At 31.5% G+C, this 15259-nt stretch overlaps 1 protein-coding gene across 1 annotated transcript; it reads left to right on the top strand.

The window, feature by feature from the left end:
• The first annotated feature begins 432 nt into the window (after positions 1-432).
• LOC145074550 (calmodulin-like) lies at positions 433-1549 on the top strand. Its single transcript, XM_079020903.1, has 4 exons — positions 433-589; positions 697-857; positions 931-1008; positions 1118-1549. Exons 1-4 carry the CDS (start codon positions 514-516, stop codon positions 1253-1255), a joined length of 453 nt encoding a protein of 150 aa, XP_078877029.1. The 5' UTR covers positions 433-513; the 3' UTR covers positions 1256-1549.
• Positions 1550-15259: the final 13710 nt, after the last annotated feature.

Genomic DNA, 15259 nt, shown 5'->3' with positions numbered 1-15259 from the left:
ATAGGTAATGGTATATATATATATATATATATATATATATATATATATATATATATTTGAACGGGCGAATGCATTATCAAACCAATAAGAAGCTAGCAGAGAAGAAAACAAAGTACAAGATCGTTGCATGCGCGTTTATAGATATTGTTGACTTGGTCACCTTTACTATTTATAATTTATAATAAAATATTTTTATTAAAGTATATATGAAAATTTACAAATCTTCCAAAGTCAAGATCGTCCAAGCTGAAAGTTTAAGGCTTTGGTTGACTCTTGGGAACAAGGATATGTGAGTCAGCGATTTAAATTTCAAAGAAACGACTTCTTTTGCTTTATAATTTATTGAATGAAGAATTCTCTTTTGGACATTTATGACTTTTTACCCATTTTCTACGCCATTGGTTGTTATTTATTCAACCATTCTTTTCATAATTGAAAGCAAACAAACTCTTCTCCTCTCTCAGTCTATATATCTTTGTCTAATCACCATTTTTTAATAACAAGTAGGCTGAGATGGCTGAAAGACTCACATATGATCAGATCAACGAGTTTCGTCAAGCATTTTCCATGATCGATAAGGATTCCGATGGTATGTTTATGTTCTCTTTCTTTTATTTATTTATTTAAGAAAATGTGTAACTGGTTTAATTAAGTTGCTTAATGTCTTAGAATCTTGTTGTGTCGTTATGTTAATAGGGTTGATAAGTACGGATGATTTGATTGGTGTGATTCAGACGTTGAATGAAAATGCTACTAACGAAGATGTCCAAGAGATGATGAACGAAGTTGATCATGGAAATGAACAAGGCACTATTGATTTTGATGAGTTTCTCAGTATCATGTCCAAAAGAATGAAAGTAAGTGTCCCATTATGTTGTTATAAGTTTATAATGCCTATTTGTTATACTAATGATTTACGGGAGTTAACAGGATAGCGTGAGCGACGAGCTAAAAGAAGCTTTTAAAGTGTTTGATCGAGACCAAGATGGCTATATTTCACCAGATGAGGTAACTATTTCTATATATTGTACTATTATATAACAAATATAATGAAAACTTATTTATCCCAAAACTATATAATATAGGATACAAATAATTAAACTATTACGGTATGCAGCTAAGAAACGTGATGATAAATTTGGGGGAGCGATTAAAAGATGAAGAGTTGGAACAAATGATACGAGAAGCTGATCTTGATGGTGATGGTGTTATTAGCTACGAGGAATTCGTTAGGGTTATGATGAATTCTTCATGAAGAAGATAAACAACAACAATTTTACTTGGTGCTTTTCATAATAAGACTAAATTAACTTAATCTCGTAAACCATTCAAACGAGAGGATTTTTTATTTTCTTTCTTATTTTATATTCTCACTTTCCGATATTAAGTTACCTTTTTTTGTTTTTTCTTTTATTTTAATTTTTACTTTCACATGTTGTGAAAAGAAAAACAAGGGAACGAAGAAGGTTTTTGTGGGATCCTAATCTTTTCTCGTTAGTTTCGTACGGAATGAATATGACAAGGGAAAAACGGAATACGTTATTTTGTACTTTTTGTATTTTATTCATTACGTATTTGAATAAAGTATTTATGAATAAAAAAAGAACTCTATTTTATACCCACATCAAATGTATGGTTTTCGTGAAAATTTAACTATTTAAGCATATTATTTGATGAAGAGTAAATTACATGAATGGTCCCAATGGTTTAGGGTAATTTACGTGTTTGGTTTCTAACTTATTTTTTTAACTTGGAAGGTCTCTACTGTTTGTTTTTGTTATGCGTTTAGTTCATGTCTTACCTAAAAAAATTATTTTGCCCTTGATTTTTTAATTTATTTAAATAAACATACCCTCAACCCCAACCCTTCACCTTACCTAACCTACCCCACTATTTTTCTATATTTAAATAATAATATTTTTAGGTAATGTAAGGACCAAACACGTAACACGAACAAATAGTAGAGACCAAATAGTAACTTGATGGCAACATTAAATCTTAAGTTTTTACAAGTCATGATGAATCATATCATGTGTAAGACATGATTTAAGACGACTTCTTATATATAATAAATAATTCTATATATTTTTTCTAATTTTATTTATTTTTATATGCATATATGATTTAAGATGACATTTTTTAAAACGTAATGTCAAATACAAACTTTTTAGTCATTATGCAACATAAAGAATCCATGACAAACTTTTTAAAAACTTTATTTCAAATATTTCTCCTAAAAAACCACATTCATCGATTTTCTTTTGGGTTACTATAAAAACCCTTAAGTTTTCAGGGTTTTTTTTTTCGGTTTTGCCTAAAGTTGGATTTTTTATGTCCGTTTTTACCCTCATACTTTCCAAAAAAATGTTTGATTTTATCATTTTACCGGTTATAACAAGTTTTCCATGCAGTTACCATTATATTAACTTTGCAAAAAAAAAAAAAAAACCCTTAAGTTTACAACTTTTTACGTTTTTACCCTTAAGTTTATAATTTTTTACAGTAAGTATTTTTTTTCTTTATATTATACGTATTCATGCAGAAAAATCGTATTTATATACGAAAAAATGCTTTATTAAATATTGCATTTACGTTCTTTTAAAATGTTATTTCTTTATATATAATAATAATAATAATAATGAATGGTCTATGTGGTTTCTCAAGATCTAAAGTTTAGTCTCCATGGTTTAAAAAAATCATAGATGGTCCCTGTGCTCTCAAAACTTATGACGGTTGATCCTTATTGCTAACTCCGTTAAGTTTTGTCCGTTAACTGAATGACACTTTCGTCATTTCACGACCACATGGACCATTTCACGACTACATGGAACCTATTTCTTGATCATGACTTTAAAAACTTCTTGTAGAATAACAAATTCTTGAACAATTAATTGAAAAATAAAAACAAAAAATACATTATTTCTTATAGAATACGAGTAACAATAGTTAAGAATTACATTTATTGTTAAAGAATAAAACTAAAAAAACTTTCAAAATGGGAAAGAAAACATCAAAATCTAACAACGACACTAATACATTCTAAAAGAATAATGTTGTTTAAAATCACTTTCAAATTTGCGAACCGTTCTTCAAGCATCAACTTCTGTGAAAACAAAATCAAATTGTAGTTTACATTCCAACATAATTGGAATTCATGATTCCATTCCAACAGAATTGGAATTCATGATTCCTTTTATGTTCTTCATGTCAATCTCAAGAATTATACCACACGCTTATGTTTTCTTTCCCTTAGATCACAATGTACTCCATCAAGAGAATTGATTTTTTTTAACTATTTAACTAGTAAAACCCAATCAAATAAGAGATCATCACCATTGTTCTTCCTTCTCTTTTCTGTCAAATGAAGCAACCAAAGCCTCCCTGTTCTTCTCTTTTGTTATCCTACCAAAGAACACCACTAGAGATGGGTAAATTCCTAGTAATCAAGAGAGCAACAACCCTCTCTTGGTCATCCTTGCTCATCACCGATTCCACAAGCAAAAGCCACTGATTTCTTGCTTCCATTACCATTAAAAATTAAACAAAAAAATATGAAGAACTAAGGGGCTGCAGAAACAGCCCCCTGCTCACCTGTTTCACTGCAACTCCCCCTTCCCCTTTCTGTTCCAATGGTCAATAGCCCCGTTTTCATGTTCTCTTCCTTGTTAAAACAACAAACCTAAACACCCATCTTTTCCCTCTATTGATTTCTGTCTAAAACAAGCAAAAAAAAAAAAAAATAGAAACAAACCTTAAAAAAGCAGACAGAAATGCCGACTGCCACCACCCTAGACAACCCACTGCCGCCCTACAACTCCTATTTGCACCCACTGAAGGCCACCGCAACTTTGTTGCTTCTTCTTTCGGTCTAGCCAAACCCCATAGGTCTTCCCTTTTTCCCTCGTTTTCTTCCTTCTCTGCTGTTCCCATCGACCACAAAGCCCGAAGACCACATCGACCTGCGAAGCCGACCGACGAACCTTCATTGCTCCGACCATTGCTGTTCGTATCGCTTCTTCAAACCCTTTTCATCTTCATTCATTGACACCTAGCAGCCGACCGAGAAGAGCGCATTGTCGCTCACCGTTGAAGGAAACCCACCGCTCGTCGATCACCGGCGTCGCTGCTACAGTGCCTCCGTCGCTGCTACCGACCGGTTACAAATCCAAGCCACCCTTCTTCTTCTATTTCGTTAGGGTTGCGTTATCATGATCAGATGAAGATGAAGAGGTTTTCCCCCATCGATTATTTTTGGATGATCAGTGAGGGCTTTCCGAACACTGCAAGCGTCGATGCTAGGGCTTTATCGGGTGGGAGATTGAAGACATGCTTATTTATTTAGGTTATAAGTCAATACCATGATTATAAGGATTATTTTTGGAACTTACTAAACAAATTACTAAATTACCCTGATTTATTTATTTAGTTATTTAATTTTTTATTTAATTTTGATTGACCCATATTTATGTATACAATAACACAAGAATTACTTTAAACACCTAAACATATATATATATATATATATATATCTCTCTCTATATATATATATATATATATATATATATATATATATAGCTTTATACCTTAATAAGTATTTACCCCTAAATGTTGAATTTTAGGAGGTACAAACATTACTGCAATATTTACAAGCAATTTATGCATCACAAACTTAAGGTTCAACAAATGAATGAGTCAAAGTTAAACCAATGTTCCTTCGATTTCTGCCTCTTCACCAAGTTCTCATTCATTATCCCCCAACAACCTCTCCACTATATCACTATTTTTTCGCCCGGTGATGGTATACATATGTTCATCTTCTTTACAATTTATATCACCCTTCCCTTATCTCATTCACCGTTGAATACCTTCTACCTTCAACCACCTACTTCCCTTGTCACCTCCACCACATTCTTTCTCTCATTCTCAAACCATACTCCTCTTTCTCCCATCGATTTTTCTGTATCCATCTTAGATTGGTTGGGTCATACAAACGACAGTGAAATCATGAGGCTCAGTTAAGCATGAATCATCGAACCCCCACCACAAGGCCAAGCGATAAAAACACCAGGGTTGTTGTGATTTGATGAAGATGGAAAAAACTTGGTCTGTTCTCACAATCGAGCCCTAAATCTGTATGGATTCAAGATTATGCTTTTATATTTTCATTCTCTCTTTCACTCTCATATAATGTTGTCGATCATTAGGGTTTATATCGCCTCCCTCCTGGATTACAGTAAGGTATGTTATCCTTACAAATTCCCTTTGTTGGTACATGTTTTTATTTCATCATAAGTTATCTATTATCGGTTTTTGTCTTTCTTTGAGTCCCAAAGTTTCTATATATCACCTAAAGCATATAAAGGTTACTCTTTTAGATTAGTTAAAACCGAAGGAAATAGAGATCGACATATTAAGACAAAACTTTTGTGTTCTTGTAGCTGATTATCTTTCATACATCGATGGTAAATTTTTTTTACCCCATTGCATTCTTGAAGCTGATTTAAGAGCATATAAGGCATTTGGTGAAATTCTCATAAATGTTTTGTGATAATGGAGCTATTACTTGATGGATATAAGTTTTTTGGTGAAATTCGTATAAATTTACCTGTTCTTTTTTATTTTTTGTTTGATTTTCAATCCCTAATATCTGTTTTCACATAGCAATTTTTTTATTCCTAATTCTTTTTGTTACAGGGTCTTGATTTTGACATTCTCTTGGTTTTTTTACTATCGGGTCCTTGTTTTGGTTTCCTATTGCTTTGGGTTTTGATTTCCCAACTTTGATGGAGGAGGAGGATTGCTCTGTTGTGCGGTAAAAGTTGGATATTCAGATACTAATTTACGGACTAAATTGCCCTTTATTTACACTTGGTAATTTTCTTTCTTCTTTATATGCCTTTAACATCCATCGCTAACAGGGTCACATGGTTCTTAATCTTTTTTTTTATTATTTGTTATCATGGTTACTTGTGAGGAATTGCAGGGGCACCTCAAAAGTTAACTTTCTGAATTTCATACGGACTTTTGAGGTCAAATGGATGATTTTAATTTTTAAAAAGCACCAAGCAGGAAAGCATGATGGTTGTTTGTTTTTTGTTTACATTGCTTATTTGATTCCCAATTTGATGAAAAGGGTTGTTTTTGTTTACATTGCTTATTTGACTCCTAATTTGATGAAAAAATGTATTTTTGATTCAACATTAGGTCTTTTTCATCTTAATTTAACTGTCTGTCAAGTTTGTGAATTAGATGATTAATCTTTTAGAGGCCAAGTTCCATGTATGAGTATAAAAATTGAATTGTTTATTGATTTTTTCTAGGTAGGTATCTATATCCAGTCTCATTTCTTCATACAAATAAGGAAATTGTTAAATGAAGTTTGTACAAAAGATATTGGGAAATATGGTTTGGTTGCTTTCCAATCGGATCATATGAGTAAGGTTAGTTCAGGTAATTTCTCATTTTTAATTTCTCTTTCTTGCTATATTGACACAGGAAAATTTAAGAAAATAATGTTAAGCAATAGCATTTTCGAAACCAGGTAGGTCTCATAATTCATCCTCTTAACACACTATTGATCTTTATAAATGAATTACAAGGTCTACCTACCTTATTCTCTCCCTCTGCAGCTTCAACCCTTTACTCTCCTGTATTATGATCATATGTACATATTTTACATGCCAAAAGTAGAATCCTCAATTACATGTTTCACTAAACTTTGTTCATGGTAGTTGTGTATTGAAATTATGTATTTGTCCCTTAAATGTAGTATATGTTTTATTGTAATGTTGACAAATTTCGTAGTGCATATGATATGATGTTTGATGGTGCTTCTTGCAGTTAAAGGATGTTAACTAGTGTTGTTTGATGGAGGCATAAGGTGAGGGACATATTTATTCAACGCCTATAAATGATACTGAATATGGAAGTCATTATGTTACTAGGATGGATCAACAAGAAAAGATTTGGCTTCATCTACATCTAGAAGAGTGAAGGCAGTGGCTTTGCATCTTTGTTGCATCATTTCCTCTAACATAAATATCATTTCTTGATAGAAATGCATAGGTCCGTTCGTCTTTTAATTTTAGTTCTTCTTCCATCTCTTTAATTTTTTTTTCTATTTCTTAGAAGGTGGACATCAATTCAATATTGTTTTTTCACTATTTATAGCTTGATGTTTGTCAAAATAAAGTAAGGACAAAATCCAAATACAAACAACCTATTTTCATTAGTTTATCGATCTAACCACTAAATATTTTGTCCTAATTAAACCATTTAACTGTTTAAAAATAACCTTTTTTTCCAGTTAACCGGTTTTGATTTCAGTTTAAGATACTTAAAGCTTTAGTGGTTTAGCCACCTTTTTTTTTTTTTTTTTTTTGTAATAAACCATTTTAGCCTTTAAATGACTAAATAAATTTAATGGTTTACTAACTATATCTAAAGAGTAAAAAATATTAAAGCAACTAAATTGATAAAATTATGAAGGTATTGATGAGTATGTTATATATCATCTCCTTTTCTATTTATATTTTATGTTTAGGACTAATACATGTTACTTTCAGGACTCATTGACATTTATTTAAATGAAATGACATTTATTTAAATGAAATGTTTATTGTGTAATGGTTTGCTACTAAAATTATAAAATACTGTAAACTTCATTTTTAAAAGAATCTTGCTAAAATTTTATCAAGTTATGCTTAGTTGAAGGGCATTTCAGATATTTATTTTTTCTTTTTCATTGATGTAGGTGTATGTTACAAATGAGGCAAGTTCATTATGTAACCATATCTCAAATGGGTCGGTCACCCTAATGTTACTGTTGATGTCGAATCATTTGGTTTGAAAGCAACAATCAATGTTATTATTTTTACATAATATTAATAGACAGTGTTGTTTAAACCAAGTGGTTTTATAATAGCAATACACAGAACTATTTGAAGCCATCATTGTATTTGACATTAGGTATCACATTCCGTAATGCAAGAAATAGTGTTTACATGTTTGTGTATGTATGTGACTGTGTATGCATGTGACTCTATCATGTGTAGTTATTTGTAAAAACAAATGATAGTAAGCTGCTATTTCTTGCTAATAAATGATTGTAAGTTGCTATATCTTGCATTATATTTTGTTAAATTGCAAGAAATAACAACTTGCTTTTGTTTATAAAAGTGTGTTGCTATTTCTTGCTAATAAGGAAAATAAGTTGCTATATTTTGCATTTAGTATATGAATGTAAGTTGAAAATTTGGCACCTGCTGTTTGAAAGAAGTCAAAGATAGCCATAATCATGGATCGTATTATCCTTATTATAAGCTTGATCATGCATCTATTACGGTCAGAACGCAAGAAAAAACAAGTTACTTTCATTGTAGATTCCTTTTTTATATTCTTATTAATAACATAAAACTTTAATTAATTTGTTGTCGTAGAGTTATTTGGGAGCTTCTAATATGATATTTTGGTCATTTGTGTCGAGCTCAATATAATTGATTTTTATGGTACTAGAGGGAAAGATTAGGGGCTACCTTTGTCTATTTTTATCGCATATTAGTGGCTTTTCATGTTTTGAAGATCTCTACACTGTCAATAAATGTAAAACACTCAACTATTTGCACAAAATAACCAATCGCTTCTAGAACTAATTTATGAAAAAGCTATTTGCACCCGTCGCTTGGTGCGGGTAAACAGCTAGTGTGTGTGTGTCTGTGTGTGTGTGTGTGTGTGTGTGTATATATATATATATATATATATATATATATATATATATTGGAGAGATTTACTAGGGCTACTGGAGAGCATGTTGTACATGGGCCTTGGGCCCCGCCAAGCTAAGAACTTGGGCCAAGACCGTTTTTCATAAATATGACCAGGTCATGGCTTTAATTCTTATATTTTTTTAGTTCTCTTTTTCATTGTATGCTCAACATTTCGTGCAACTATAGTTTCACCAAGACGTATTTCCACGCTTAACATCAATCAAATAATCAGTGGCTAGCCCATTCGTAGAACGATATATTCTTCCCCTTTCCGTTGGCAACGTATCTTCCGATATTAGAAGTGTGTCCGAAATCTTTTTTGTATATTTATCTACAGATAAGTTGTCTTTGCAAAGTGCAAATTATTCGTCCACAACTTTAAAAGGTCCCGGTTTGCACAAAAAATGACTTTGATTCTTCCCATAAACTTATCCCAACTTAAATGGGACATTTTATCTGTAAAAGTGAGATACTTTATCCTTGTTTTTGATCTTCATGACACTCACTTACCCAAAGTACGTGTTCTATCTCGGCAAGGTAGCAAACAAATGATTACTTTGGGATCAAAAACTCTCATCCTACTTTTTGACATAAGAGCCAAATCAATTTTTGGAGTTAGGAGCGAATCTGAAAATTAAAATGTTTTTTACTGTGATCATCCAAAGTCGTAAGAATTATGTGGGTTTGGATCGTAGTTTATGAACCATACCCGGTAGCCTTTTTATTGAAAGGGTTTGATGTCTTAATGGGTTAAAGAGTTAGACTTTTTGGTATTGGACACTTTATAGCATGTTCATGTTGAAAGATACCCCAGGGCTGGCCCCATATTTGTTTATTGGGTTGAAATATGCCTTAGGCCTAGGCCCAATTATATGTTTGGTATGTGGTACTTTGTGGGAACTCATTAAGTGTTGTGCTTATAGTTTATGTTTATGGTTTCAGGTGCTTTCGGTACAAAAGGAAAAAACCCGGCGTGATGACACAACATCCTGCCTTCATGATTTTCGTACTTTTTGGTTACTATTGCTCTGATGATTTTGATCTTGTACATTGTGAATGTTTTGGAACAACTTGATGATTGAAACTATTGTTTTTGAAAATGAAAATTTTTATCAATGTTTTTGGTTTGTTACAATCGAAACTCAGACTTTTTTTGAAATCCAAACTTTTGACCATTCAAAGTCGGAATTATAATCTTTCGACTCATAAACTTTAATTCGACAACAAGGTATTTTCTGATCATCAAGCCTATGTCGAAAACTCAACAGCTATATGTGAAACCCATACTTTCGTCAACTTAACTACAATCGAAAACGTGACTTCGACCATCAATACCAAATGATGAGATTTTCAATTTTGACTTTCGTTCCTTATGCTTTGACCATTCAATATCCAGCCATTCGACTCAAACCCATCATCACTTTTGATTCACAATCCCATTCACTATCAAACTATCCTTCTTCGACCACAGATACCTAAAATTGAACTCTTCCTCCCTATAGAGTTAGATCTTCGACCTTAAGCATCATTAAATTCTCGTTCAACCGTAAATCCTTTGATGTTGAACTGAGCCACCATTGAAGTGCCTTCATTCCTTTCGTCTTTGTCCTTTCACATATGAACCCACTGAATATATCGAATCAGAAATAAAACATATCGATTTGATAATTCCATCATTGGCACACCATTGTTGACCATGTAATACGACTTTCGAATCGAATTTCAAATAATATCACCGCCATTAGATATCAATTCGACCAACACTAATTCATTTATGCTTCTCAATTCTTGTATTCTAATCAAATAAATTTCGATATCACTCCAGTTCGTTGCTTCGACAAACAACAAAATTTCAATTTCACTTCAATTTTTCATATCCAACCAATCAACTTTCAATAAAATTTCTTGTTCTTCGGCTGTTCTTGGTTGTTTTTCATCGGTTCTTTGACAATCAAGAACTCAAGTAAATTAGAATCAATCTTTCAATGTAAGGGGTCTACCTTTTTTCTTATTAATTGTCATCGTACAATGAGTGAGATGGAAAACGGGCAACAAGCTGTGCCGCTAAGCCTTTTTGAATGGTAAAGCTAATTCTTTTAAAGACTACATCCGAAGATCTAGCGGATATAACATTACTATGCATGATTCGTTGTACTCTTTTAAGAAGCTCTACCGCATTCGGTGCGAGGAAACCAAACGTATTAAATGCAAATGGTATGAACACGTGTTGATTTTCCAGACACGATCTCTCATATTTGGTGACTTTGCCTGTGGCTGCTTTTAAAGCAACATGTCCCGCTGTGAAACCCCCAGCCCTCAGGCCCACGAGAGGGGATACCCCTGTAAGATCCACACATGCGTGTTTCCCTCCAACCTATCCAAAAATCAAAATGTCAGCCGGTCTGAGGGTTGACATTCCTTCTGTCGGGTCAGTCAAGAAATTAACAGGTGCCTCTTTCTTAGCAGAAATCCCGGCACGCTTAAATATGTCAAACAAGACATCCCTAACCATATTGTGCCTGTATTTGAACCCCGAGAATTCTTTACAGTGAATTACATGCTCCCAAAAGAGTCCAAACATGCCTTACGACACACATGACATATCTCGTCAGTGGGGAAAATGGGAATCATGAGTCGATATTGGTTCCAATTTCAGTTTTGATTTTATAAATGACCCATATATTATTGACTTCACTAAACCGCATCGAAATCTTTTGAACTCTTCAATAAGATTAAGATGATATTGAATTTGGAACGAACCGAGAATGAACAAGTAGCGATCTCATGAAACAAATTGAGATACACAAACATACAAACAGATTAATCAAATCAATTTGGTCAATTACGCCTTTGAGAACGCGTGATTCAGTGAAAAGGACGTAAAGCACGAATTCAAGCCGATAATATGAAATTTGAGAATAATCTTGATGCCGATTATCACCAAATCGAATGACAAATCAAATAATATGAATTTATTTGTGAATCGAAAAATGATTTTGAAAGCCATGTGATCGATAAAACAAATATCGGGAATCAATTTTATAGAAGAACAGTAAAAATTTGATGTTGAATTTTACATAAGCTCTGTATCTTGAAGTCATGAAATCGAGAATTGGTTTGACTCAAGAATGAAGATCATTGATGTGAACGGTTTGAATTTGGGTCAAAAGAAACATGAATAGTAATGAGATTATGATTTGCATTGGGCTCAATATACGAAAAGAACATGGGCTTGATTTTTGAACATATGAGATCAAATGATTTTGAATTTTGATTTGGGCTTGAAAATTGAATGGGATGAACAAAACATAAATTGATCAAGAACCATTCAAAATTGAAAGCAAATAGATCATATGGAATTAAAATGATAAAAAACGATTTCAAGAACACGATTCCAAGATATTTTGATAGATTTTGAATTACAAAAGATAATTGGATCTTCAAATATTGAATTCAAAGCAAGAAGATCCAATGGACAATGGAGAGACTCACTAAAAATTCGAATCTTCAAATCGATTACACACCAAAAATTGAAAAAGTTGTTAATTCTTCAAGATTAAGCTACGACACCACATGTAGTATCCTAATGAAGATGACAAATGTGGAATTGAAGAATCAATGCATAATTGATAAAATTCGGTTTAAAGTTTAAGCACAATTTTGTATAGATATTGGAGAAAATATAAAAAATATAGAAGCATGTGCTTGCTTACTCTCTCTCTCTCTCTCTCTCTCTCTCTAATCTAGAAATCTATATAACGGGAGATCTCTCAACCTATATAATGATACTAAGACTTGTATTTATAGACCAGCTCAACCCAAAAACCCATATCAAAAGGAGAAAGCCTAAGACACCATCAAATGAAGAGCTTTGCATCCTACCATCCTTATTGATAAAAATCTGTGAAAATAACTTTATGTAGGTGAAATAGGCGCAACTTAAGGTTTATTGTTTTGTTTGTAGGGCATTTCTCGACCGGATACCTTTAGTTGCAACCCTTAAACATTATGGGATAAACATAATATCTGATGAATGTAAGAGACTAAGAGATGTGGGGCCAATGAGGAGAATACAAAGCATATAATGTGTGAATGCTCCTTTGCGAAACCACATGAGAGTGGACTCTTTAGTGGTGTGGCATAAAGATGAATCAGAATTTCAAGACAAAAGATATATTTAAATGGGGCTCCAAAAAAAAAAAAAAAAAAAAAGAAATTTTACTAGGCATGCTATACGACGCGTTTTGGGGTTTATGAAAGGCGTGGAACGAATTGAATTTGAATAATGTGAAGACTTCTGCTACCAAAGTGTTACCAAAGTGTTAAGTGTATGATGATCTCATTAAATATATGGTGTTCTTTTGGTTTAAAGTTTAAACATAAAACGAATACTGAGTTTTCATCTGGACTGATTGGGCTATTAACCATATTCTTGGGTTGTAATTATATATGTTAGCTTCTGTTGGTTTTATTGTTGTAAGTTTCACTTTGTACCATTTTCCTCACCTACGCTTCTAACATATTTCCCGGTTCGAAAAAACGAGAGTATAATTAACAACCTCCTAACCTTACTGTTCGCATTCTCCTTCTCACCATTTAATTATTATTTTTTTTGTTCTTACATTTTATTAGTACATAATTTTTCAATATTTTTACAATTTTGGTCCAAACACATTTTTTTTTCTCACTATTTTCCCAACTTTCGTTTTCTTTTGCAAACTTAGTCTAATCATTTTTTTTTTTTTAAAATCAAATTTGCTTTTTTATTTTTCTTTTGCCAATTTTGTCTAAACATTTTTCATAAAATTTGTTTTATTTATAGATCATTCACATAAACGGTTTTTCAGGAGTTTAAACAAAATAAAAATAAAAAACTCTTTCCATTTAGAAAAAAGCTACTGTGGAAGGTTTTTCAAACTCAAACTTTTTTAAAGAGTTTGTTAATTAATAAGTATTTTATATGAGCGTTTTCAATAATTATATGGCTCATATATTTTTCAACTAATTGTAATTAAACAATAAATACAAACAACCTTCAAAAAAACAATTTAAAAAGACTATAAAAAAACAATTTTAATTATTATTCTTTTTTTATTTTGGCCATTTTTTTCTTATACAATTTTGGCGCAAACAAATTTACTTTTTTTCCCTAATTGTTTTTACAAATTTGCTTTTTATGTTTTATAAATATTATTTTTTATAAAAAGTTTATTTGACAACTTCTTTTATGTATTTTTTTACAGCTTTGTTTTTGACTAAATTGTTTTAATAAGTTCTTTGTTTACAAAACCTTTTTTACAAGTTTTTTTTTTTTATACTTATATATTTATGCATGTTTTTTTTAATGATTTTCCTTTTTTTACATTTATGTTTTTATGTGCTTTCTTTTTAAGTTTTTTGGTTTTTACATATTAGTTTTTGGTTATAAACTTTGTATACACAGGTCAAAAGTTCACTTATTATATATATATATATATATATATATATATATATATATATATATATATATATATATATATATATATATATAGAGAGAGAGAGAGAGAGAGAGAGAGAGAGAGAGAGAAAGTTAGGTTCAAATGTTTTCACTATCTATTGTGTGCATGTATGACTGATTCTGGACCAATCATTTTAGTTATTTTAAGAAACTAATTAATGTATATTAAATGCTGAAGATGTAATTAATATTCATTATATTTTCAACATGTAATATGCATTAATTACTTTCTTAAAATAACTAAAATGATTGGTCCAGAATCAGTCATACATGCACACAATAGATAGTGAAAACAAAATAACCTAACCCTATATATATATATATATATATATATATATATATATATATATATATATATATATATATATATATATATATATACTATCTTATAAAAGAAATCTCACTATTTCTATAAATAGATAGAATATAATAATTTTTTTTAAGACGTCCAAACTATTAAGCTATTAGTACAAGTAACCATTAATAAAAAAAATATTATAATTATAAATGTTCAAATGATAATACGTACATCAAAGATTCAATTTCATTTGACTGGGCTTTCCTTATATCTCGGTATTTCCAAGTTGAAAGTCAACACCCATTCAAATAACAAGCCATAATTACAGAGGAAAGAAAGGGTTGTTTTGCTCCACTTCTACGACTTTCTCCAAATTCATCACCAGTTGATCTATATCACTCTAAACCCTAACCATCATCGTTTTCCATATACCTTAAAGCAGCCGCCAATCAATATCGAATTCACCAACTTCGAACATCGGAGACTAACACAAAGTAGAAAGATGATATCAACTGGAGTGATCTCTAACCCTATCTTTATCTCGAACGTCCGGTCAACCACCAATACTAACACCACCACCAAGCGACATCGACGTCACTATTATCTAATACAACAACACCACCACCATTACCGAACACAAATACGATAAGATATGTCAGATGTGTGTGTGTTTTTATTTTTTATTTTGAAAATGAAGAT

This window comes from Lactuca serriola, chromosome 9 (assembly GCF_051521515.1).
Source record: "Lactuca serriola cultivar US96UC23 chromosome 9, Lser_US96UC23_V15, whole genome shotgun sequence".
NCBI lineage: Eukaryota > Viridiplantae > Streptophyta > Magnoliopsida > Asterales > Asteraceae > Lactuca > Lactuca serriola.
Note: the sequence above shows the minus strand (reverse complement) of the source record. Positions and strands in the feature narration are given on the sequence as shown.

Bases quoted from the DNA above. Each gene is read 5' to 3' on its own strand.
- LOC145074550 (XM_079020903.1), top strand. From the start codon at position 514: ATGGCTGAAAGACTCACATATGATCAGATCAACGAGTTTCGTCAAGCA. The intron at 590-696 runs GTATGTTTATGT...TTATGTTAATAG, and splicing joins GATCGATAAGGATTCCGATG to GGTTGATAAGTACGGATGAT. The intron at 858-930 runs GTAAGTGTCCCA...GGGAGTTAACAG, and splicing joins TCATGTCCAAAAGAATGAAA to GATAGCGTGAGCGACGAGCT.